Source organism: Pithys albifrons, chromosome 21 (assembly GCF_047495875.1).
Source record: "Pithys albifrons albifrons isolate INPA30051 chromosome 21, PitAlb_v1, whole genome shotgun sequence".
NCBI lineage: Eukaryota > Metazoa > Chordata > Aves > Passeriformes > Thamnophilidae > Pithys > Pithys albifrons.
Window position 1 is genome coordinate 6,610,449 of NC_092478.1, and position 26,040 is coordinate 6,636,488.

Sequence of the window (26,040 nt, forward strand, 5' to 3'; positions counted from 1 at the left end):
GTTTGTGTGTGATGCAGTTGTTATGGAGCAAAGAAACCAGCAGAGCCATGACAAAGTTCATTTATGACCAATACAGTTTTACAGGGCCAAGTGATTATTTTACAGTTCAAAGCTGCTTGTAAGGGAATTCCTTGCACGTGAGGATCCACAGGCTGCCACGAGGCTTTAGCAATCTGTTTTCATGTGAACTGCAGCCTCCTTCATGGCAGGGCAAAGGAACAGTGCTGCATTTAATTTAAAGTGCAGGCATGGGTACAAATGAAAAATCCCCCAAATCCCAATGCTGCCAAGGCCAGGGGGTAAACAGTGAGAATCAGGACTGTAGGAGGTCTCTGCACAGGCTGTGGGTCAGGGGAAGGGCATGGGGAAGCTCCAAGAGGTGTGGAGGTGGGAGGGCTGTGACCTTGCCTTTACCTCCAGAGGAGAGCACAGCCAGTGACACCTGCCTGGATGGGTAAATCCCATGCCCCGACTGCCTCCTGCTTGTGCTGCAGTACCATCAATGCTGCCAGCAAACTCACTGTCTCAAAACCAGCTGAACTGCCCTCACCACCTGCCCCAGAGCCATGACAGGGCTTTATGAACCCATGAGGAGGAGCCCTTGGTATGGGGCTGCAGCTGTCCCTGGGGATCAGGGCTCCTTGATGCTTATCACCTCCGTCACTGTAGAAGGAACAGAGCCAGGGAACCCTGTCCAGGGTGAACACTGTGTGTCAGCTGCTGGCCAGGCTTTGGGGAACCTCGTGCTGCAGTCCCTGTGCCCAGGTGTGTGACAGCAGGCTGGTGATGGTGAAGACCTCGCTGCCAGGGCAGTGCTGGTACTCCACCACCACCCCTGGGCTCTGCTGCTGGCTGGGCTGCAGCCAGGTCAGCACACAGCCAGCAGCAAACACATGGATTGCCAAGGAAGTCCCAGGTAATCTCTGTGGAGGAGCAGGCATCCTGCTGGCCATGAAGGCATCAGCCTTTCCAGACACACCGAAATCCAGAGGAGGGATTTCGTCAGCTGTAGAAATGTCGCTCGGTGTGAGTGTACATGTAACGTGCAGTTGCACAACAGCACTGGCTCCAGTGCGCGGCTTTCCAGACTCGTTTAGCCAGTCCAGCCAGGTGGCCAGATCTGTTGGAAGTTTCAGCAGGAAGAGCAGCAGCAGTGGTGTGGGGCTGTGCAGAGGCTGGGGCTGTGCTCCCCACCGGAGCATCCCACACATCACTGCCCGGTGGTCCCGACGCTGCCGACCTGCGCGACAGGTCAAAAGGGAAAGCATTGTCGTTCCCTGCGGACAGCAAACAGGCTCTGCTCTTTGAAGCCTTTGAGAGGATTTGGTTGGGCTGGTGGTGGAGTTTGAGGAGTACACAGAGGAATGCAGAAAGTACTTGTGTTGGGAGGCCGGGCTGTTTGCAGGCGTTGCCAGCTCCCTGCTGCGGTCTGGCCGAGGGAGCAGGTACAAGGAGCTGAAGGAGTTCTTGTGTTAATCCCATCTCCTGCTGACGTGGGGTGTCCATGATGTGCTTCCAGGAGGTCTTCACAAGTCTGTGAAAACGTTAAAAGGTTTGATGGGGGCAGAGATGTGAGCCATGAAGACCAGCAGAATAGCACTGTAAGGGTTTACTGTCCTGAACCAATACACCACGGTCAAGCACTTTAAAATGCACTCAGTGTCCAGAGAAAACCTCTCTGCCTGCTCCAGTGCATCTCTGATGCAGCTCCATGTGCTCTGGTCTCCACACCTGCTGCTGCACTGCCCTGCACTGGCCTCTCCCAGCAGCCAAGGGACCTGCAAATTTGAGGCTCATCAGTCCACAATGGTGTCAGGGAGCCTTGATATTCTGATATGCTGTCCCTCTGCCATGACAGGCTGATGTGTGCAGTGCTCCACATCCCACAGGGATGAGCCAGGGCTGCCTCTCCATCTGAGAGCACCAGCAGGTCCATCCCTGCACACCCACTGCAGCAGTCCCAGCAAACCTCTAGAGTTGCTCCACACCATCTGCTCCCCAAAGGTCCCTCACAGGCAGAGGCCCAAGTTGCTCACTTTCTTTCTCACTCTGAGTGTGATGAGATCTTCCACACAGCAGAGATGGGCAAGACACTGCCCTGGGTCCTCTGGGAATAAGGGACAGACACTTTGAGGAAGGAGTCTGGTTTTACTGCGTGTGGTCAGGTTGAACACCTGGTATGAACAGACTGAGCCACAGACTGTACTGCACAGGTAAACAGGTAAATAAAAGCTCAGAGCAGATGTTCCCATGGGCTCCAGGGCTTGGCTGGCACAGGGAGCACCTTCATTTAATTCTGGAGTGTCCTTTCTCCCTGCTGCAGGTGGTGAGAGGCTGGCAGGTACTGATGCAGCCCCAGGGCAAAGGAGCAGCATGTGCTGCACAAGGGGCTCAGCAGAGCCAGAACTGGAGCACTGTGGAAGCCACCAGCAGTGCCAAGGAGAGGGCTCTGACCCCCTGGACTTTATTTCTCTGACCCAGGGATAAGACTTAAAAGTCAAAAAACCTCCCAGAGTCATCCTGTGCCTGTGTAGGTGTAACGCAGAGCCACACAAAACCTGAACCTCAGGCATTCTACATTATCCTCTAACTCAAGGAACTTTGATTTTACTTTTCTATTCAGCAAATTTAATTCTCCTCTCTGTAATTAATATGCTGCTCAAATGGATTCTTAATTACAGATAAATCACAAATCTACACACTCCACTGTTATGCTTTTCAAGTAATAAAACAGACCATTTGTCTTCCTCAGATGAACAGAGCCCAACCAGCACACCATTTCCCCCTTTATGAAGAATTCATTTGCCTTAGAAAGAAAGTCTTTAAAAAAACATTGCAAGGATTTCTTGAATAGGGGATCAAAGCTCCCACACTGCTGGAAACCATTTTTTGCTAAATAAGATGTGAGTAAAGGCGAAAAAAGTAAAAGTTTTTTTGGTAGTGGTCGGGATTACAACACCATTGGGAGGGACGAGGATGTGGGGTCAAGAAGTGGTGACCAGGTTAACCAACACAGGGAACAGAAGGGGAGGACAAAGGAACAGAAAGTGGAAGTGGACAGATGAATGAGGACGCATGTTTCTGTGTCGCAAGAGAATGGAGACAACATCAATTCATACTGAGAGCTGAGGGCTGAGGGGCTGGTAATGGATCGGGGGACACAGCAGGGATCAGAGGTCACGAGTGCGCCCAGCCAGGCTAATTGACTGTTATGTGCATATTAGTGATGATGATGAAGCAGGAGGGCAGGACAAGGGGGCAGATGTGCACCAGTCCCACTGTCCTGTAGTTCCTGCCTTACACCTGTGGAACAAGTGAACACACACACACACAGAGAAAGTATTGGCTTAGCTGGATTTTTTCAGGAGAGAAGCCCATGGCTGCAGGTGAGGATCTTTGACCTGGGTGTGCACATGATGGAATAAACGTGCTCATCTAATTGGCTTTGCTGTCTTGGGTTTTATTTCAGCTCCACGTGTTGGGCACAGCCCAGTGATGGGATCAGCACATCTCAGCTGGGTGCTCTGCACCACCACAGAGGGCCCTGAGCCACTGGAGGGATGAGGGCTCTGTCGGGGTCAGGAGTGTACCTGCCTATTCACCTGTATGTGCTGGAGTCCCAGGGACTCTCTGCAAGGATAACAAATGAAACCCAGAGCTTGGGCTCTCCCCCACATCCCAGTCCAGCCTCCAGGCATCCTGCCAGCAACTCCAGGCACAACGGGCCAGCGCTTCCCTCCTCTGATATAACTTCATCCAGCCCTGGTGTGTGGAAGCGCCGTGTTCCTCTGCACGTACTGCCAGGTGAGGGGTTCAAATAAAGACCTGAGCTGGTGTGATAAATGCTGTCACCCCTCCTGAGTGGGGCTGTGCCTGGGGTGGGCCTTGGTGCACCCCCTTGGCTGGCACAGGCGGGTGTTTCTTGTTTGCTGTGGTACAGGACAGAGTGAGAACTCCCTGTGAGGAGACTCTGTGCTTTTTCTTTACTGGTTTGGATCCATTGCAGGGAACAAAGAACATCATCCTTTGCCTTTTGGGGTTGCTGCAGGGCCCACCTGAGCAGCCCTTCTCTGCGAGGTCACCTCGCTCACGAAGCAGGAGCAACACGGGAAAGGAGTGAAAAGATCCCCAGTAGATCCAGAGGGTGGTCGGGCACTGAACTGATCACAGCTCTAAACCTGCCAGAGCTCAAGGAATGTTTGGACAATGCTCTCAGGGACAGGGTGGGATTGCTGGGGTGTTTGCGCAGGGCTGAGAGCTGGACTGGATGATCCCTGTGGGCCCCTTCCAGCTGGGATGTTCCATGATTCCCTGGGCCCTCGCTTGTGGCACAGGTTTTTGTCCACCCTTGGAAGCAGAGCCTCTCACTCCCTGCACAAGGGATGTCCCAGTCGGCTGATGAAGGGAATGCTCCCCGTTTCCTCACTGCTGACTCTGCCAACGGCATCCTCGGAGGTGATTTATAGTTCTTTGTTACACAAATGCCTCCACATTCTTCCCCATCCTCTCGCAGCAACCACAGTACTTCTCCCGGCAGAAAAGCAGAATCCTCAGCCTGGGAACAGCACGAGGGATGCAGAGCTGGGTCTTCAGTCACTGTAAATACCACTGGGGACACAGACAAGGGAAGTGCCACCGCTGGGGTGCCCTGCACCCGGGGCTGCTTCCACTTCTGCTGGGAGACTGAAAGTTTGGCAAAGAAAATGTGTTATAAATCAGGCAGAGGAGGTGGAGGGGAGGATCAGGTTCACCCAATTTTTCATCTCAGAGTTTGTTATTGAGGTGGTGAATAACAACAGAGGAACAGACACCGCCTGTATGTCTTAGAGCTCTTAGATTTCTGCAATGTAAACCTTCAGCTCTTGGGACTTTTATTACATTCAATAGTTTTGTTGCTGCTTAACTGGATTTCTGTTTGTTTTACTTCCAGAACAACCAGGAAAAATATCTATGTTGTTTGATCTGATACAGAGTACTAGATTTACCTGCATTATTGGATCTCAGTTTATCATAATGAATAAATACATGAATTAAATAAATTCTGATCTTAATCTGGGCAAACTTTGAGTGCCCTGAGCAGATCAGTTGTGAGTTTGCTCCAGCCATGGCCTCAAGCATTTCTTTCTTCAGGCACAGTTGTGTGGGTGGACTGTAATAGTATAAATCAAGGATTAAACAAAGTGGTTGTTCAACAGCATCCTCCTGTCTGGTCCCTTCCAGACCCCAGGACTGCAGCAGAGCTGGACGTGGCCGGACAGGAGGGAGCGATCGCCAGAGCCCCAGCAGGGGAAGGAATCCTCGCTGTCCCTCCTGGTGCTGTGGGAGCCGTGCCCATCTCGCCGCCGCCTCTCCCGCGGCCTCAGGCCCGTTGCGGCCTAGCGAAGCCTGACCGCCGTTGCCATGGCAACGCGTCGCCATGACACTGCGCGGGGCCGTTGCCATGGCACCCGGGCGGGTCCGCGCCGGAAGTGCTCTCCGCTTCCGGTGTCCGCGCGGGGAATGCTGGGAGCGGCAGCATGGAGACCCACGAGCTGTTCCGCCGCCTCGGAGCCGGCGCTCGCTTCGACCTGCGGCGCTTCGGGCCCGACGCGCGGCGCTTCGGGGTGAGGGCACACCGCGGGCAGGCTCGCGGGGGCCTCGGGGACCGGCCCTGCGCCATTCGGGCTCCGGTGCGCCGTCCCCGCCGCTCAGGAGCCGGGGGGTTGCGCATGGCGGCTCAGCCTTGTCCCGGTTCTCCCGCAGGTGGTTAAAGGGAATCGTGGCAGCGTCTCCCTGGAGAGCCTCGACTTCTTCGGGAACAAGGAGGGAGCTCATCAGGAGTCCGCCGAGGAGGGCTTGGGGCTTGCAGGGGCTGAGGAGGAGGAGGTGAAGCAGCAGAAGGATGGAGCAAGGAAAAAGGATGGAGAGGTGGCAGGAAAGAGGAAACGAACGGCAGAAAGCAGTGAAGGGAAAAGGAAAAAGAAAAAGACACGAGGTATTTATATGCACATACATGTATCCTGGGCAGAATCATCACAGAATCCCAGGGTGGTTTGGGTTGGAAAGGAACTTAAAGCTCATCCAGTTCCCACCCCCTGTCATGGGCAGGGACACCTTCCCCCTTGTACTATCGCTGATAAATACCCTGATAAAATTCATATTTCTTCCTTGTTTCAGTTTATTTTAATTCTGCAGATACTGTTTTCTCATTTCACCAGAGTAAAAAGTGCTCCTGGGTTCCTTGGTCAGAACCCATCAAATAACTGGGCCAAGACTTGATGTTGAGACATCTGGATGTGTTTGTCATTCCTCTGGAATCTTCATTAATTTTATTGAGAATGAGAGAAAAAAGCATTTGAGATGTTCTTTGTCTCCAAAGAATTTTTGTCTTCATTTTACTAATGGAAATTTCAATTTGTTTGAAACTTGCAGGAGCAGCATCAATGCCAGAGCTGTCAGAAAACAGTGGAATAAAGTGGATGTCATCCCTGGAAGCAAAATTTGAAGATGCAAAAGACAAAAAACCAACTGCAGAGAAGCTTGAACGCTTGAGGAGAGAAAAGGTGGGACCAGGAATTCTGATGTAGCAACAAATTCCTGGGGTTCTGTGGCTGTTCCATCTGGAAGTTTTCATTTATTCAATTTATTCATTTATTCAGTTGGAGTTGGGTTACTGAGTATGGGGGGAAGAGCCACAAGATGAATCCATACGTGTTTAGTTTTATGGTGTCAAGTTAAAAAGAAGGAGTTTGTTTTTACCTTTCAGGTAAATCGCTTCAGGAATCAGCACAGGATCAACGTGCAGGGAACAGATCTGCCTGACCCCATTGCCACCTTTGATCAGCTTCAGAAGGAATACAAAGTCCACCCTAAAATCATGGAGAATATCCAGGCTGCAGGGTTCCATGTGCCCACACCAATCCAGATGCAGGCGATTCCCGTCATGCTGCACGTGAGTTCTCTGGCACTGCACTTTATTTTAGGCATTCTGGCAAAATTTGGGACCATGGCAGTTTAACTGATACACCAACTGCATCAGAGTTCAGAACTCAGCCATTGCAATATTCTTGGAATATGCTTTGCTGAGGTATTTTGGTTCAGTTTGCACCATTGGTATTTATGGGAATGTGATTTTTTCCTTTTTTTTTTCCCCTGGTGAAATATAACCCCCTTGTTTTTCTGACAGGGTCGGGAGCTTCTGGCTTCAGCTCCTACTGGGTCTGGAAAAACACTGGCATTTTGTATCCCTCTCTTAACACATCTGAAACAACCCAGGAACAAAGGATTCAGGGCTCTGATCATATCACCTACCCGAGAACTTGCCAGCCAGGTGTGTTGAGGGGAAAGACCTTGTCAAATTGATGTACTTCAAAGTTTTCACTCAGAATCAGTAGAATATCAACTTAGTAAATACTTTTTCCTTTATTACCCTCAGATATCAGAAAAAGATAATGTGAATGTTTCTTTTAAGTCCTTTGACTTCTGTGAAGTGGGTACATATCCAGTATCTGAGTCTAATCTAAATGATTAGATTAGAGGCTCAAAATTCTTTGATCATATTTTAAACTGCCCAGTGCTCAGGTGCTCTTAAAACCTTCTTTTCATACTTGAGATTGCTATGAGAAGTTTATCTGTTTGTCCCAAACACAGAATTTCAAGGAATAACTATATTAAAGCTGTGTTATTCAAATGAAATGAAAATGACAACATTGTGCATTTTTTTTTGTTGAAAAGGCAGAGGAGACTTCTAGGAGCTACCTGTGAGAACTTTGAAGGGAATAATGCATGTTAGAGAGCTGCATTTTATTATGCTGAGAAAACCAGAGAGCTTTCTCTTAACACTGGAGCCAAGGTGATGTTTGAAGCTGCATCTTCAGGATTAGGTTGCCCAGAGAAGCTGTGGCTGCCCCATCTCTGGAAGTGTTCCAGGCCAGGTTGGATGGGGCTTGGAGCAACCTGGGATAGCAGAAGGTGTTCCTGCCTATGGCCTCAGTGCTCTTTAAAGTCTCTTCCAGCCCAAACCATTCCATGATTTTGAGGTTAGAAAAGCTCACCAGCTCAGTTTGAAACTCCAGTCTTTGCTGCCTTTTCAGACCCACCGGGAGCTGGTGAAGCTGTCGGAGGGCACCGGCTTCAGGATACACATGATCCACAAGGCAGCTGAAGCAGCCAAGAAGTTTGGGCCCAAGTCTTCTAAGAAGTTTGGTAACTGTTTTAACAACTGAAGTGCTTCTAAAAATGTCAGAAATGTCACTAACCTTCTCTTTGGGCTGTGTGGTTTTAAAGAGATGGTTAGTGACACTCAAGATGTGTGATCTGTTGTGCAATGCTCTTAAGAGGAAGTGAGCCTGTACCTCTGAGCTGTACCTCTGGCAGTTGGGATTGGAACTGGTTTTTCTCGGGGCTCTCTTAGGCTGGTTTCTTTTGTGTCTTTTCAATATTTTGCCTTTTTTCTTTTAATAGATATTCTGGTTACTACTCCCAACAGACTCATTTATTTGCTGAAAGAAGATCCTCCAGCAATAGACTTGAGCAGGTACGGAGAGTCTGTCCCAAATCTGGCTTTGCCACTCAAAGGTGGCACTTCTGCACTGATGACTCTGTTCAAAAGCAAACCTCCCTGTTCCTAGTGTGGAGTGGCTGGTGGTGGACGAGTCGGACAAGCTGTTTGAGGACGGGAAGTCGGGATTCCGGGACCAGCTGGCCTCCATCTTCCTGGCCTGTACCTCCCACCTGGTGAGAAGGGCCCTGTTCAGCGCGACCTTCGCGCACGACGTGGAGGAGTGGTGCAAGCTCAACCTGGACAGTGTTGTGCTCGTGTCTGTTGGAGCAAGGTGGGTGTGCAGGTGGACTCAGACTTCCTCAAGTTTGGTTTTTTTTCCTTTCTCTTTCCCAGGGAATTGTTTTCTTTGTATCATCAGCCTGCTTGGTTTTTTGGGTGGTGTTAGTCATAACTGCACGTGTTTTGTCTCCAGAAAGAATTGTGTAGGCACACAGGTCTTTCTCACATATTGAACAAGTTGTTCTTTTCCTTTTGCCAATTATTTTATCATCAAATAAATGTTAATCTTAGGAGTGTGCACTGGTGAATTAATTTTTTTGTGTGATAATTCTCATCCACCAGGTAATACTTTATGGGGTTTATGTATATTTGCTAATATATAAAATACATATTTATTTTTTAATATATATAAAAACAACTAATAGGAACATGTTTCTGTTGGATTTCTGGTTTCAGAAACTCTGCAGCAGAGACAGTAGAACAAGAGTTGTTGTTTGTTGGATCTGAGACAGGAAAACTAACAGCAATGAGGGAGCTTGTTAAGAAGGTACTTTGGAGAAACTGGGTGTGTTCTGCTTCGTGCTGAACTGAGCTGTGTGTTCTGTCAGACTCCTGTTTTCCCAGGTCAAAGGCTTCTCTGGCACATGTTAAACCATTGGCCAAGTCTTCTGTGTTTCAGTTTCTGCAAGGAAAAGGATTTTTGAACCTGATATAAACTTACTCTTTTGCAGGGTTTTGCTCCTCCAGTCCTTGTTTTTGTACAGTCTATTGAGAGGGCTAAAGAGCTTTTCCATGAGCTTATTTACGAGGGCATCAATGTGGATGTCATCCATGCAGACAAGACTCAGCAACAGGTAGGAGGATTTAATTTCCTTTCCAAAAATGCTTTAGAAAGAAGGGTAAAACCAAGAGTGTTGCAGTCTGACTCCAGATAACTTTTGCAGCAAATTCCTGCAGGTTTTGGTTTAGAGTTTTAGTTTTATTCCTTAACATCTTGATGACTTTGAGGAAATAAGTTCTCCTCCTTTTTCAAATTGATAAATGAGCTGTTTCCAAATATCTTTTCTATTCTTCTCCTAGAGGGATAAAGTAGTGCACAGTTTCAGAGCTGGGAAGATCTGGGTGCTCATCTGCTCGGCCTTACTGGCTCGAGGGATTGACTTCAAAGGCGTGAATATGGTCATCAATTATGATTTGCCAACGAGTGCAGTGGAATACATCCACAGGATAGGTGAGGGATTGCTCAAAAACCATCTCCTTTTTTCATTTCCTGGATCTTTGATGTAGATGCTCTTGTGCATGAGAAAAACTCACAAAACCAAACCTCCTCTGTGCTGCAGCACAAACTTCTGCATAGCTTGAGCAATTTATTTCTGGGCTTAACTTTCAGTAAAAGTGCATTCAGTTCACACTCTTCTGTGAACCTTAAATATTTAGATGGTTTAGACATAACCTGTGCTTTTAGTAGGAACAGTCCTTGGGGATTGCCTGCTCTGTATGTGAACACCTGTTTGGTATATGAGCATGCTCCAGGAGGCTGGGGCTGTGAGGAGGAATAAAGGGAGGCATTTAAAATAAAATCTTTACTCCTTGCAACGTTTTTGTTTGACAGGTCGTACTGGAAGAGCAGGGCACAGAGGCAAAGCAGTCACTTTCTTTACAGAAGATGATAAACCTTTATTACGGAGGTAATTTGGAAACATCATACAGCAAACATGGTTTGTGTGGTGTGGTTGTGTCTGGTGCCACACAGACTCGTGAGCACAGTGTTGCTGTGCTCTGGAAATCCCAAACTGCTTTAAAAAGCACTTAGAGAAAACTCTTTCAACAGGGTGGAACTGCAACGTGGTTCCACAACTGACTTTGTTATCATTCTTGTTTTTCTAAACCATTTGTAGGAGGTTTCACTACCTCTTGCTGTGCTTTAGGTTTTTTAATCCTATTCTTTAGCTTGTGTCCAAAATTACTTAGTAGGATTCTCTGTTTTGGTGTATTGCTATTTCTTCAACTCCTCAAAAACTCACTCATTTCAAATTTGCTTAAGCTGTCCCAATGGGGTCATGAGTTTCATTTAAGCCTTTTATATCTTTTTGTTTCTTCCTCACTGTGCTTCAGACTCACTTTGTCTCTATTTCTTGCTTTCAAAAAATCCACAACAAGACAAAAGACCAAAAACAAATCAGCCAGTTGTCAGGGATTGCTGTTTTCCACAGAAAATTCTTCTGGCTTGTCCAAGCACTGGAGTTGATTTCTTCCTCTTCTCCTTTCCAGCATAGCCAACGTTATCCAGCGAGCTGGCTGTCCTGTGCCAGACTACATAAAACACTTACCCAAACTGCAAAGGTATGTTCATTGGAGTAGCTCACCAGTTTTTTAATTAGTGCTCTTTAATAGCCTTTAATAGTTTCTAAAACTAAATGTTTATAAAGAATGTAATAAATAAATAAATATAAAATATATAATAAAGTGTACCAGGCTTATATTAAAATACAGTTTATTTTAATACCTTGAAGACAATGTGGCTGAACTAATCTTGGTGTAAAAATCACTGAAAATACATTCACGCCCATAAATCCCTTTCAACCATTAAAAGGTTTTCATTATCCATTTTATTTAGTTTGGATAATTTTTGCCCTTTAAAGTAATTTAATCCTTCTTCACTGAATGTTCTTCTCAGCAAACAAAAGAAGAAATTAATTAAGAAACCTTTGACAAGACAATCCATCTGTACAACCCCAAAGTGCTTCTTGAAAAAAGGCAAACGAAAAATGTGAGTAGTTTTTTTCTCAAGAGGAGGTAAGAAATGCTGTTTATCCAGAAAAGGCCCAGAACATTCCTCCAAAATAACAGAAAACTTGTTTGGATGAACCACCCAGTCATAAAGATTTTAGTGATGAAGTTTTAGTGTTAATATCTATCTACTGGAAATTGGATTTATTACCTATTTAGGAGTGTTGCTGCTGAAGGATTTACATTCAGGTGTCATGGTCTCTGCTGTGTTTTTTTGTAGGAAAACTACAAAGGAAAATATTAAGGAAAAGAAGAAAGTTAAAGAAGATAAAAAGGAGAGTAAACTACAGACTGTTTCAGAAAGCTGAATTCAGACTGGTGAGCTGGGGCTGGCACCTCTGGCCGTGCTGGAACAGAAGAATGAAGATGACAGCAATGGTGAAGGGAGAAAAATATTTCTCATGTTTCCTTCTGAGTGAGGATGGAATTTTACATGCAAAAACGTCTCTACTGCAATGCCAGGAGAGGATTCCTGGATGCTTCTTATAGAAGCTGAAGCATGTGCTGGTGCAGTGCATGCCTTATGTTTCTGACAAGAGTTCAAAAATAGCATCACTTTGTGTTACTTTCACACAGTTGTGTATTGCTCCTCAGAGGTACTGTCAGTTCTGTGTTCAGATCGCCCCTAATATGTTTGTCAGACTTCCAGAAGATTCAGAGGCAGAAAACACTCAGTAGTTACTGTCAGGCTTGATAAATGCAGCTGGACACTTCAGAAAAACCAAACTGAACCCACTTCTATGTGAAAGTAAAACCTTGCTCTTCCTTCTCTTTTTCTTCTTTGAAATAACTAATGCTTTACATGTCTGTAAACTCCAGTAATTTTGTACTGTTTCATAATTGAGCCTCAAACCAGAATAAATAAGGTCATAAGATGACACAGAGACCTGCCTGTCTATCCAGCCTCGATGGAACGAGTCTGCAGGCACAGGCCCAGCTCCAGGTGTTCTGTGTCTCTGTGTGTTCTCAGGCAACTCTGGTCGTGTCAGAGTCACAGGATGGTTTGGGTTGAAAGGATCCTTAAAAGATCACCCAGTGCCACCCCTGCCATGGGCAGGGTCACCTTCCACCAGCCCAGTTTGCTCCCAGCCCTGTCCAACCTGGCCTTGGACACTTCCAGGGATGGGGCAGCCACAGCTTTTCAGCCCACCTTGTGCCAGGGCCTGCCCACCCTCACTGGGAAGAATTTCTTCCCAATATCCCATCTAACCCTGCCCTCTGTCATTGTGAACCCACTCCCCTTGTCGTGTCACTCCCTGCTCTTATAACAAGCCCCCATGTCACCCCTGGGGGCGCATCCTCCTTGTCCCCTCAGTAATCGGATTTTTTTGTAATCTCTTCACGGAAAAGTGGGTAGTTTGGTAGTTTGGGTGCGGGAAACCAGCGATCCTGAGTGGAACTCGGGGCCCCTGATCTCCCATCGGGCCGTGCCGGGGCCACCCGGGTGTGAGTTCCCGTGTGAGCGGGGACCTGAGGGGCTGAGGAACCGAGGGGCTGTGGGAGGGAGGAACCCGAGGGGCTGTGGGGCTGTGGGAGGGAGGAACCCGAGGGACTGTGGGACTGAGGGGATGTGAAGGGCTGAGGGACTGAGGAACCGAGGGCTGAACTACTGAGGGGCTGTGGGGAGGAGGAACCGAGGGGCCTTTGGACGGAGGGGATGAGGAACTGAGGGATCGAGGGGCTGAAGAGGTGAGGGGCTGTGGGACTGAGGGACCGAGGGACTGAGGAGCCGTGGGACGGTGAGGCCGAAGAACTGAGGGTGCGTGGGACTGAGGAGCTGTGGGACTGAGGAGCCGTGGACGGAGAGGCCGAGGGACGGAGGGGATGAGGAATCGAGCAGCTGAGGGATTGAGGAACCGAGGGGCTGTGGGACTGAGGGACTGAAATGCTGAGGGGCCGTGGGACGGAGGGGCTATGGGAGTAAGCACTGAGGGGCCGCGGGCCCGTGGGCGGTGCTTGGCCGGGCCGGCCCCGGAAGCCGCCGCCGCTCCGGTGACAGACGGTGGGGCCGAGCGCGAAGATGGCGCTGCGTCCCGGGCCCGGCGCGGGGGGCGCCGGCGGGGCGGGCGGAGGAGCGGCCGGGGCCGCCAGGTCGGTGGTGACGCGGGGTGCGAGTGAGGGGCTGTGGAGAGGAGGGGACAGATTGACGGCTACACAGGGGTACAAGGGCGGGCAGAGGTGGTGGGAGCTTGGGGGCGATGAGGGGGTAGAGGTGAAGGGGGGACGGCTGGGGTGGGGGCTCGGGGTGCGGGTGGGACGTGGGGGCACAGGGCTCGCGGCCCGGGTGGGGTGTGCAGGAGTCCCGGGTGGGGTACGAGGGAGGTCTCAGGTGAGGTACGTGGGGTCCTTGCTGAGGCCTGTGGGGTCCTGGGCGGGGTGTGGGAAATCCAGAAGGGATATGTAGGATCCTGGGTGGAGAATGGTGGTCCCAGGTGGAGTGTGTGGCCTCCTGGGTGAGGCATGGGGGTCACAGGTGGGGGGTAGGGAGGGGTCCCAGGTGGAGTACACAGAGTCCTGAGTGGGATGTGGGGGTCCCAGGTGGGATATGTGGGGTCTCAGATGAGGTACAGAGTCAATGGGTGGAGTATGCAGATTCCAGGAGGGGTGTGTGGGGTCCTGGGTGGGATTTAGGGGTCGCAGGTGTGGTGTGGGGAAAGCAGCCATGGTGTCTCTACATTTTGCTGAGATTTATTCACATTTTAGGGACCCAGCTGATCCCTGATGTGTCCAGGCTTATGCAGTTGCACCCTACTTGCCATCAGGCTCTGCAGCCACAGTCTCAGATATTGGGGCAGAAAGGGCTTTGGGGGTTCCACCAGTGGTGGGTGGGTGTCACAGCAGCAGATGTTCTTATTGCTGCCAGGCTGGTCTGTGGGACAGACCCTTTGTGGGGAGTTCCCTTTTCCCCTCTGTCCTACAAGGGGCACCTGGGTGAGAGGGAGGACTGAGGAGAAAAAATAAAAGTGTTAAAAGAGATGTTGTGCTTCTGGGAAGGTTGGGATGCTGGATTTCACCACCTTTGCAGACTTAGTAATTTTTTTTTAATATAGCCTCTTGCATGCTATTTATCTCTTGTCCTACTTCTGGAGAGGCTGAGGAAATTTTGCATTTGACAGTTAAGTTCATTGAGTTGTCTGGGATATCTGAAGCCCATGGTTTTGTGTGTGTTATTGGGAATGTGAGAAGGGGAGGTCAGCTCTGGGTGACCTTCATCTGCAGGCACAGGTCTGGCATGTCCTCACCTCCTGTCTGAGCCAGATCAATGCTCTGCTTTGGGAAGACCCATCCAAGGGGGCTGGAATATTTAGGAAGAGAAAAGCTGTGTGTACCTTCCTCTGTGTGCTGTGGGAGGGATGGGAGGCTGCCTTTGTGTTTCCCCATGTATAAATTGCAATAATTCTTGCAAGGACATGAACAATCTAAACCCTTACAGCAATGCTGCCTGCTCAGTTCTCATAGTAAAATAACAAAAATGTTGTCAGTGAAATACAGGTTCTACAAAATAAAAGGATTTTAAAAATCATTGTTTTGCATTGTTGGTATTTTGGTCTATTTGAGGATGAAGTCTGGAGGTAGAGAAAAAGTTCTGTTTTCTGTGTGGGTTCCTTCAATTTTTGAGCATTTCTGCCATTCAAAAATACTCTTGGCAGTCTGTGTTGTGTTGATAGAGTTGTGCTGCTTGGGAATTAAGGGGTTTAAAAATCCACTTGTAGATGGGAAGATGTTCTGTGTGGTTTGGAACTGTTATATTGAAGTTTGGGTACAGAAAAGGAGTTGCTTCTCCCCACGTTCCTGCATTTTGGCTGAATCTGTGGGCTGGTTTGGGTTTTTTTGTGAGTTTTAAGCTCCATATTTAAAATACTTATCTAGTAGGAATTTACAGGTTTATATTACTATTTTAAGAGGTGTGTTGTAGGGTGATGGCTTTGTTTTCCTTCTATTTCTTACATTTGTGCAGGGTCTCACATCTATTCCTCACTCCCAAGCCAGTCTCACACAGGACGGTGCCTTCGCTGGCTCCCTCAGTGAAGAGAACCAGCTGCTTTACCCGATTGCTCTGGGCATTTTTGCATCTCCAAAGAGTAGTTCATTAATACATGCCTGTTGCTTGAATGAAGCAGTTGATGAGGTTTATGGACATGCAGGTGTGGCAGTTCCACAGCTCAGTCCTGGAGTGGAGTCCGTGGTGTCCCAGTGGCACATCCAGAGTCTGTGCTGCTGGAGTTTGCTTTGCTACTTTGAACTACGTCATCTTCCAGTGCCCTCTAATTAGTTGAGGGCTTTTTTGTTGAGTGTTTCTTTTTTTTTTGACAGAGACTTATAAATAAACCAGGAGCTCTGTAGAACGAGATAAATATTTAATAGTTTGGCCTTTATTTGCTCCAACAAGCAGTGGTACCTTGCTAGGCCTGTTCAGTTTATGTTAGATTTGTTTATTTGGAAGAATTCTTGTTGACCAGGTTCCCCAACAAGAAGGGAAAACCTGAATTCCCTAACAAGAAGGGGTAACATGAAGCTTAGAATACTTCTTCATACTTGTGAGCTTTTTAAAATTGACTTTTAATATTTCATCATTCTGACTAAACTAAGAATGGTGTATTTTCACAGTGCCTAAAATTGCAGATCTGGTTTACAACAGAGGCTGTACACATCTCAACTTCTTTAAGGGGATGTATCACCAAGGAGGCACTTCATACTGACACTGAACACAGGCAAAATCCCATTATTTCTCTAATTTCAGCCTCTGAGTGGAGAAAACAGCACCCAGGTTCAGCCATGAGTTCCTCTGTGGTTTTCAGCTGTTCATCTTCACATTGTTGATACTGTGTTCGAAGCAGTGGATTACAGTGACTGAATTGAATGCTGCTCAGCTGAACAGACCTTGGCTTGGTGTGAACTGAGCCCTGCATGTGTTTGGGGATGAGGTAGAATCATAGAATCGACGGGGTTGGAAAAGACCTCTGAGATCATCAAGTCCAACCCTTGGTCCAACTCCAGTCCCTTTACCAGATCATGGCACTCAGTGCCACGGCCAATCTCAGTTTAAAAACCTCCAGGGATGGGGAATCCACCCCCTCTCTGGGCAGCCCATTCCAATGCCTGAGCACTCTCTCTGCAAAGAATTTTTTTCTGCTCTCCAACTTCAATTTCCCCTGGCAGAGCTTGAGCCCATCGTGCCCCCTTGTCCTATTGCTGAGTGCCTGGGAGAAGAGACCAACCCCCACCTGGCCAGAACTTCCCTTCAGGGAGTTCCAGACAGTGCTGAGGTCACCTCTGAGCCTCCTCTTCTTGAGGCTAAACACCCCCAGCTCCCTCAGCCTCTCCCCACAGCACTTGTGCTCCAGTCCCTTCTCCAGCCTCGTTGCTCTTCTCTGGACTGTGAGTCTGCTCTGTGCTTCAGAGGGAGAACCCCAAAATGCTGGGGATTGAGGATGGCAGGACAGGACCTGTTGGAAAGCACAGGTGTGTGTTAGTTGTGGAAGGGGAAATCAGCACAACACATGGTGGTCAGGGCTAAAGAAGAAGCTTCAGGATGAAGAAGATCCTGATTGGAGGATGAAGAGTGAATGGGTTGTCTTGGTGACCGTGTGACCTGCTGTCTGTGTAGTGGGTAGGTGCAATTTGCTCCTGGATGAATGCATAATTTAAGTTCCTTATTTTATCCTAGTGCTCATATTACACAGCTCTTTTATATTTATAAACCAGGTTGACTTTCAGAACTTCCTGCAGCCATTTCTGATGGCATTTTCTCCTGTACTCTTTAACAGTTCCTTTTACATCCACCCTCGGAGTTGAGCATTGAATATCTCTAAGTGTGTTTCTTTTCCCTGGTACTTTGATGTAATAACTGCCTGGGACCCTGAGTGAGGTTCTTGTTTGGGAAATTGCTGCTGATGTGGGTTGCTGCAAGTTGCTTGCAAGTGAGAATTTTAAACTAGATCCTTTTTTGCTATTTGGCAGCTGTTTGAAAGCAAGGGATAGCTGTTTCCATTAGGATTTCAGTTGAAATTTTAATGCTTCTTCCTTCAGGTGCACTTGACCCTTGATACATGCATGAATATTTTCTCCAAAGTGCTATTTCTGTTGTAATTAGATAACTGAGAGAACAGAAACTCCAATATTTTGTGATACTTAGTGTAAAGGTAGAAGTGAGGGTTCCATGGGTAGTTTCTTTCATGAAAACTGTTCCCAAGGAGCTGAGAACTGTTGTCTGGTGCAGTCAGTGGTCCTGCTGAGTCAGACTCTTGCAAGAGGAGATGCTTATTCATTCTGTGCTTGGCCTACACCAACAAACTGACCTGTTCCCAACCTGCGTGGGTGCCGAAACTCCTGTGGGTGATGTTGATGAGTCGAAGCCATTTCAGTACTGCTGGGTGGATAAGATCTGTTTTTCTTGGCTCTCCAGCCTGTGGCAGTGCTGACGGTGCTGGGGGGACTCTCCAGTGCTTTTGGGGGGATCCCAGTGAGGGAGGACCTTTTGCCTGTGGTGAGATTGGGGTCTGTGAGACCTGCAGGAGCAGGTGAAAGTGCCAACCAGAAGTTGAGGAGCTCCTGGTGATGGTGGATTTTCAATCATTTATATTTGCACAAAAAGACACTTTAACATGCTCTTGTTTTCCTCCCACAGCTTCATGTTTCCTGTTGCAGGTGGTTTAGGCCCCCCTCAAGGTATGTGCCAACTTCACAGTTTGATCACAAAGTTCTTTACTTTGTTTAGATACATTTAACTACTTAAACCAGTTCCAAAGTGATGCTCAGAAGTGTATTTATTAATTGAACTCCTGTTCAATCCAAGCTGGTTTTTCCCTAGAATTCAGCTTTGGTAAGCTGACTGTCTAGTGATGAAACTTCCTGTGTGTTGTTGAAGCAGTGTCACAAGAATCCAGATTAAAGGTCTAGGAAAACTACATCTCCCTTTTTAACCTGAATTTGCCTTTAAGATTTTTTATGCTATTTTGAGTGTGGTATTTCACCTCTTTCTGCTTCACCTCCCAGCTGTGTATACTCATATTGTGTGGGTGTTGCAAGACCTGGTAAATATTTACAAAGCACAGCAAGACCCTGGGACAAGAGTCACAACCTGTGTGGAAAGTACTAATACAATAGGAGAGCCTCAGCCTTAAATTACCTTTGTTCTCATTCCTGATGCAGTCTGTCTGTTTAATTAGTGGAAAGTACAGAGAAGACTTGGGAAAATGGAGAGTTTTCACATAAAAATCTCAGGGACTGTTTTATGGATGATCCTGCCTGTGTCACTCCCTCCTGGAGTGTTTTTCCTTGTGATGTTCAGTTGTGCACAGTTATAATTATCTCATGGTGTGCTGGTAACAAATGTGTGTTGTCTCCCAAGATAGGAAAATACTGAACCATGATCCACTTGGCTTTATCCAGCTGCATTCCAGCTTGATTTGTCCAATTTTGTGGAATTTTAGCTTTTACTGACACATACTGTTACCATTCTAAGATATTTAGTGGACTAATTACCTACAGTAGACTAATTAAGTTACAGACAAGTTATCCAGCCAGACCAGAGTTGCAAGGGTGACTTAATTTTCCATGCTTTATCTTCAAAAGCTGCTAGTTTGTAAATTTTCCCTTTCAGGAGAAATGGGAATTATCAGCACCAGTCAACCTGGTTAATTAAATCTTGTTAATTGGAAATGACCCTTCTAGAAATCACATGGGAAGGAGCCCATGGAGAATCCTTAGGATGGTGGGAGAATTCATCAGCTTAGTTACTGTGAAAGAACATTTTCCCCTTCAGACTGACCAGTGTCTAAACTAAGGAAATTCTGTGGCTGCCTGCAGTGTAGTAAATTTTATTCTTTTTATTTTTAAGCAGTCCAGCAAGACTCAGAGTTTCTTCCTTTCCTTTGCTGCTTTAGTAAACAACAAGAAACCAAAAAGAAATTAGGGAGGCAGGGATGGGGGAAAGCTTTAACACTAACTGGACTCTCACCATGTTTAATGTTTCATTACAGGGATGATTCCTATGCAACAGCAAGGATTTCCAATGGTTCCTGTCATGCAGACCAATATGCCAGGGATGATGGGAATGAATTATGGTTCTCAGATGCCTCCTGGACCCATGACCATGCAGGTGCCTGACAATGACACGTGGACTAAAATCACAGTCTCAGAGTGGTTTGGGCTGGAAGGGATGTTAAAGATCACCCAGTTCCAACACCTGCTACAGAAAGGGACATCTTCTATTAGACCAGGTTGCTCCAAGCCCTGTCCAACCTGGCCTTGAGCACTTCCAGTGATGGGGCAGCCACAGCTTCTCTGGGCAACCTGTGCCAGGGCCTCCCCCACCCTCACAGGGAAGAATTTCTTCCTAATATCCCATCTAAACCTGCTCTCTATCAGTTTAAGGCCATTGCCCCCAGTCTTATCACCACATGCCCTTGTGAAAAGTCCCTCTCCAAAAACACGAGTTGCTTTGGTGCTTGGCTGGGGTTGACAGCTGATGCCTTGGTCCTCTCCCAGCTGCACTGGGGATGAGAGTTGGAACTTGGGTGGAAACTGAAGCATGGTTATTAGTCTGTCGTGGGACATCCTGTTTTGTAGTATTCCCTTTGAATATATTTCTGATAATTTAAAGATTTCTCCAGGTTTTCTTGGGATCTGCATAGAGTGGGGGAGTTTGGCACACATTACTCACTGTTGTAGAGTCGAAGAGATGAGGGTGTAGTGCAAGGACAGCATCAGTAATATTTAAGGTAACTGGGAGGTTTTAGCCCACTCAGAGATGTCAGAATCTGAACTTCGATGTCACTGTATGTGTTGTGACACCCGAGTGTGATTAGAGAAGCCTGGTCTGAGCAGGGAAGGAAACAAAAGCATCAGCAATGTGTTGAAAAGCTCCCAGATGCCACCTACACCCAGGTGGGGTTAGTAATGGTAGGGAACTGTTCAGTAACCAGAATTCAAACCTCCCACAATGGCTCTCTGCTGCATTTTTAGTTTCTCTTTGTGCTTTTTCTTCTCTCCTTTGGTTTGATGGTGGTGTGTCACGTAGTATTTTAAATGAGACCTTTCTAAGCTGCTGAGGAATGACTGTGTGCACAGGCTGATGGATCATGACCACTTCACTGAATTGTTTCATCCCTTTATAACTCAAATGCTGGAATTAACAGCATTGAATTTCCTGAGTGTAGGTGATAAATCATAAACTTTACTTTTAAATACCTTGTTCTAGGGAGGAGGAATCTCTTCAATTTCCTCACGTGACTGATTTTCCAATTTTTCCAACTTTCTGGGTTTCAGTCTCATTCTTCTTTTTCCTTGAAGTAACTTTGTCTTTAGTGCTGCTGTTGTTAATTGAGGAATAAGAATGAAATATGAGCAGCTCATACTATGTTTTCTCTCTTGTAATCCTTTGTTTTCTATTTAATACCGTATGTGCTTATATACGAATTTGCACTTTGCTGAAATTTATTGTTTTGGGTGGCGTTATAGCCAAATTGCTGTCTCACAAATTCAATTTATAGTGTTTTGCCATGTCCTTACACTTCCTTCCCACCCCCACCTGGAATTTATTACCTTATTTTTGTGAAATTTATAGTAGGAAGATGTTTTTATGAGACCTGGTCTAAAAATAATAAACAGCTTTTGTTTTCTTCTTACGTGTTCTGAGACCAAATGCAAAATGAATGGTAAGAAAAGTAAATTATTTTCTGGCTCCTTCGCTATTAGGCAGCTTTGCTGCCCTAAGTGTCCCAGAATATATTTCCCATCAAATGTTTTTGATACAGTTTATTCAGACAAGGTTCCTCTCTGCTCTTGTCATATATTGTCTACCTCCCTTGGTTCCCTGGATAAGCTGTGTTTGGGTAATCACTGTTTTCCACCATCCACGGTTGGTAGGAGTGTGCCCTCCAGCAGGGAATTTTAAAGTATTATGGAGTCACTTGGAATAGGAAACAAAAATCCCAAGAAAACCCCAGAGCGTGGTACTGGGTGATCTAGGGTGGCTGTAGCCTTTCTACTCTTGGGATATGTTGTATGGATTTGAAATCCCGATTTTTGACCATCCTGTTTTCCCAAATGCTTTAAGGATTGTAACTCCTTATGGAGAGGAAGAGTGCCACCTACTGAGGGACCAGCGCGTGGTTCGGGGCAGCTGCTCCGTGCTCGGGACACGGCTCATCCAGCTCGGGGCAGCTGCTCCGTGCTCGGACACGGCTCATCCAGGTCGGGGCTGCTGCTCTGTGCTCGGACACGGCTCATCCAGGTCGGGGCTGCTGCTCCGTGCTCGGACACGGCTCATCCAGCTCGGGGCAGCTGCTCCGTGCTCGGACACGGCTCATCCAGCTCGGGGCAGCTGCTCCGTGCTCGGACACGGCTCATCCAGCTCGGGGCAGCTGCTCCGTGCTCGGACACGGCTCATCCAGCTCGGGGCAGCTGCTCTGTGCTCGGACACGGCTCACCCAACTCTTCCCAACTCTCAGTTTATGAGCTTGGCCCAGTTTGCAGTTTCACAGGATGGAATTGCCAGTAGTTTGGCCTTTTCTATGAAAATAAATCCTGGATTTGAAAAAAAATGCATTGAGGTTGTCTTCCTTTTGTTGTTGCAGGGTGGCATGCCCTTGGGGGCGATGCCAGCAGCTGGAATGCCATACATGGGACAGGCATCTTTCCTGGGAATGCGCCCAGCCACCCCCCAGTACACCCCTGACATGCAAAAGCAGTTTGCAGAGGAACAGCAGTAAGTGGCACTTTACTGACTCTTGGGAAATTTGGTTTTTTTAAGGGGAAAATGTAGTTTCTCTGGAGCAGTGTCCGTTTAGGGCTGTAGAATATTGTTGGATATTCCGTTGCCTTTGAAGACCATCTATAAAATTTGTAGGGGTTGTCCAGGAGTGGTAAGAAGTAGGAACATGTACACAAGGCATGTGAATTTGAGACAGAAGAAGTGGAAGAATCAAGTAGAAACTTGCCATGAAAATTGTTGTTAAAATTATTTTTTGATTTTTTTAAAATTATTTTCCTTCAGGAAGAGGTTTGAACACCAGCAGAAATTCTTAGAAGAGGAAAGAAAACGGCGGCAGTTTGAAGAGCAGAAACAAAAGCTGAGACTCCTGAGCAGTGTGAAACCGAAGGTATGTCCTGATAATAAGTGGAATGTTACTTTCTACAGGTATTTTTTTAAGGCTTTTAGTGGGATGGTCTCTTTCAACAAGAAAATCAGTGGGGTGCTTACACAAGGCACCAGATTACATTTTGAAAAGCATCTGGAAGTTTTTTACACACTCTTGGTGTAATGGAAACAGTCTGATGTTGAAAATGAAATCAGCTTCTGGAAAATAAACCAACCTGGTGTGTAGCATTTGTGAACATACTGAGTTTCCAGAAAAGAGAATGTTTAGTTGCTTGTTTGTTAACTTTGTCCAAAGTTTTGGACACTTAAAATGAGCCCAAAAGCTCTTACCTGCAGGAATACAAACAGCTGAGTAAGGTTTATGTTTTTCTTGTGCATAAAGCTTTGTGTAAAGACTGAGAAATACTGTTGGTGTACTCTGTAAAATAAATGCTTTCTAAATCTGGGAGTTTTGTTACATTTCAGGAGGGCAGTACTGGAGAAAGAAGTGCTTAATCTAACAGCAAGTGTCGCTAATTTCAATACTGAAGAAATGGGGTATTGAAAGAAAACTGAACTGTTCTGTGAATTTTTCAAGATGTTTTCTGTGGTGTTTCAGACAGGTGAAAAAAGCAGAGATGATGCCTTGGAAGCCATTAAAGGAAATTTAGATGGTTTTTCTAGAGATGCTAAAATGCACCCAACACCAGCATCACATCCAAAAAAGCCAGGTTTGTAATTTCCTCATCTTCCAACTGAAAATAAAACTCCAGCATTTGAAATCCTCAGCAGGGAGAACTAATTCCAAGAAGTGGAATTGTTAATTAATTAATTTCAGTGAGTGGTTTAACTGTTTTGTAAAATCAAGTGCCATTCTAGCAACTGTTTTCTTGGTCAGAGTATGAGAGTGAAATATTAGATATCAGCCTTTATTAAAAGACTTGAAATGTTTAAAAGAAAGCTTAATGTGCTGTGCTTAATGTGAAACATCAAGGAAATTGATAATGCGTTTGTTCTTTTCTAGTCAAAGCATTAATTAATGTTTTGCAGAGTGCTTTTGAAGATGAGAAGAGCTATTAAAGTACTAAAAATGGTCAAAACATTGTATAAAGACTTGAGTGGGGTGTCACAGCTGACTGGGGTGTCATTGGGCATGGTCAGACCAAGCCTCTGTTCCCTTCTCAGTAATTACACTTGGAACAATTGCTGCTAAAGATTTCTTATGGGCTGTAGAATATATTTTTTAGTGTCTAGCCTGGAACAAAGCTTATCTAGACAAGCTTTTTCCTCTGCAAAACCGTTGTCTCTGCTGTGGATTCACTTTTGATAATTTTGAAGTTACAGGTGGTTTCTGACAACTTGCCCTTATCTGTAGGTTTGCCTGTCCTACAGCAGTTTTGTTAAAATGGGTGTTGACTGGAAGGGATCAAGCAGAAAATTGTCTACATGAGCAGACATTTCTTTTATATCCTGTGATATATTACTGAGTTTCTGTGGATAAAACATTCCTTTGAGGGACAATGTCCCCCTGTACAGACCTCATTATGTCCAGTTCGAAATATTTCCTCTGGATTTGTTTTAACCCTGTCTGTTTAAAACAAAGAATATTTTCATAGCCAGGGTTAAGAACCAAGTTTCAGAGTGTTTACATCCTAAAAATCTTGGAGAGAAGATGCGTGGCTGGACGTGGCTGCTCAGTTTTACCTTGTGTTTGTTATGCAGACAAAACCAACCTTCACAACTATCATAAAACTCATCCAGCACTGTTTCCCCATGCCCATTTGCTGTGTGTTCCTAGTGTTTGCCACTGTCCCCACCTTCCTACCCACAAACCTTTTTCCTCATCACTTTGCATTGTGTGTTCATTCCATTTACAGATCATCCCACACCATCCCATTCCGCTGTATCTGTTTCCCATTCTGCTTTTCCTGATGATGAAGAATTTAGTGACTTTATACAAGGGCCTGTTGAAATCCCCAAACTGGTGCCTCAACCCACCTCTCAGCCTTTCCAGCCTTTCCATCCTGCCACTGAGGCTGGGCAGCTGCTTTCAGAAAAGGCTGTGCTCCAACCTCTCCCTCCAGCTCAGCCTCCAGTGTTATCCACTCTGCATGGTACAACTGGGCAGGTCCCTTATTTTCCTACCTCTGCACCTTCACCCAATATCCATAAAACAGGTAACTTGAATATATCTTTTTTTACATGTCACCTTCTGAGCTACACAGAGTCTTTACTTATTTTGTTGGGGTTTTTTTCAGCTTGGCTGGTAGAAGTAATAAGTAGACAATTAAGTACAAAACCATGGGAACAAATCATTTTGGTCCTCTTCTTCCTTCCCTTGGAATTGTGCTGTAAAAGCAAGGCACGTGTGGATCCAAGTGTTGCTGTATATACATATGCCTGATCTTAGGTGAATTAAATCTTGTGTTCCCTCAAGTCTGTGTGGTAGAAAAAGACACAGTGGAGATGGTGGTATAAAAAAATAACTGTTGTGCTACTGTGGAGCACTTTTGTGCTTCCTCCCTTGGAGGCTGAAGGGTTGTTGGTGAGATGAATGTGAAGAATTTTGGAGATGTAAGTAGGTATTGGGCACTTCTGCTACTGATAACACAACAGTAGTCCTACTACAGGGAATAGTTGCATGTCTTCCTTCTCTTTGTTGCCTTTTTTTGGTTGGATTTGTTGTGTATGTGGTAAGTAAAGGACAGGATGGGACTATAAAAATATTTGAAGAGGGTGGTGCTGTTGGTCTGAGCTGGGACAATACTCATCTCTAACCCACCAGTGATACCAAAAGTACTTTTCCTTTGAAAAGTGTGGAATTGCAGTCTGGATGATTAATAACAAAATATAAATAATTCCTCCTGCTGTTTATTCAGGCTCTTCCTTGGAGGAGAAAGCCTTAGCTAATGGCTCAAATGAATCTGAACAAGAGCAAACCAAACTTAAAACATCCGAAGTTGGGCACAAAGCCTCGGGTGCAAGCCAAGCTCGTCCCAGTCTAACCAGCAGTGACTGGGATGGTGTAGGTCAACATGAAAGTGGTCCCACTGCTGCAGAGATGCACAAGGCTTCAGAACAAAACAGAGCAGTTGAAGAGTGTGGTGAGCAATCAAAACATTTGACAGAATTTAAATCTAATGAGATGCTGCTTGATCACTAACGCTCAGTTCACTAATTCTGAGGCCAACCCTGCGCAATTTTGCTCTGAACGCCTGCTTGAAAAATGTGTCAGTGCCTCCTGCTCCTTGCTCACAGTGTAACTACCATGATTTTGCTCTGAACTCTCTCCTTGTGAATTTATTGCTGTAATCACCTTTAACATGTTTGTTTAATCAGGTTTGCTGCTTTAAAATATTCTGTCCTTCCTTGGGTAAAAAAAAAAGTGCTCTCTAAAGACTGATTT

The 26,040-nt window shown here is 46.3% G+C and overlaps 2 protein-coding genes across 7 annotated transcripts in view; both read left to right on the forward strand.

The window, feature by feature from the left end:
* The first annotated feature begins 5,498 nt into the window (after window positions 1-5,498).
* DDX52 (DExD-box helicase 52) lies at window positions 5,499-12,431 on the forward strand. Its single transcript, XM_071574826.1, has 15 exons — window positions 5,499-5,603; window positions 5,743-5,974; window positions 6,412-6,542; window positions 6,746-6,931; window positions 7,166-7,309; window positions 8,073-8,184; window positions 8,443-8,515; window positions 8,610-8,813; window positions 9,218-9,308; window positions 9,493-9,615; window positions 9,842-9,992; window positions 10,374-10,449; window positions 11,033-11,104; window positions 11,439-11,531; window positions 11,772-12,431. Exons 1-15 carry the CDS (start codon window positions 5,517-5,519, stop codon window positions 11,857-11,859), a joined length of 1,863 nt encoding a protein of 620 aa, XP_071430927.1. The 5' UTR covers window positions 5,499-5,516; the 3' UTR covers window positions 11,860-12,431.
* Window positions 12,432-13,544: 1,113 nt separating this feature from the next.
* The window catches only part of SYNRG (synergin gamma), a 41,302-nt gene continuing 28,806 nt past the window's right edge, over window positions 13,545-26,040 (forward strand). For 2 of the 6 annotated variants that reach the window (XM_071574974.1, XM_071574975.1), the window contains exons 1-8: window positions 13,545-13,642; window positions 18,180-18,220; window positions 19,534-19,652; window positions 22,132-22,262; window positions 22,551-22,656; window positions 23,254-23,365; window positions 24,512-24,811; window positions 25,514-25,738. In XM_071574974.1, coding sequence (XP_071431075.1) covers window positions 13,572-13,642; window positions 18,180-18,220; window positions 19,534-19,652; window positions 22,132-22,262; window positions 22,551-22,656; window positions 23,254-23,365; window positions 24,512-24,811; window positions 25,514-25,738 — 1,105 coding nt within the window. In that variant the 5' untranslated portion in view covers window positions 13,545-13,571. The remainder of the gene's footprint in view (window positions 13,643-18,179; window positions 18,221-19,533; window positions 19,653-22,131; window positions 22,263-22,550; window positions 22,657-23,253; window positions 23,366-24,511; window positions 24,812-25,513; window positions 25,739-26,040) is intronic. The other 4 variants (XM_071574979.1, XM_071574980.1, XM_071574977.1 and 1 more) reach the window with 3 other exon arrangements.

Bases quoted from the DNA above. Each gene is read 5' to 3' on its own strand.
- DDX52 (XM_071574826.1), top strand. From the start codon at position 5,517: ATGGAGACCCACGAGCTGTTCCGCCGCCTCGGAGCCGGCGCTCGCTTC. The intron at 7,310-8,072 runs GTGTGTTGAGGG...CTGCCTTTTCAG, and splicing joins CCCGAGAACTTGCCAGCCAG to ACCCACCGGGAGCTGGTGAA. The intron at 9,309-9,492 runs GTACTTTGGAGA...ACTCTTTTGCAG, and splicing joins TGAGGGAGCTTGTTAAGAAG to GGTTTTGCTCCTCCAGTCCT.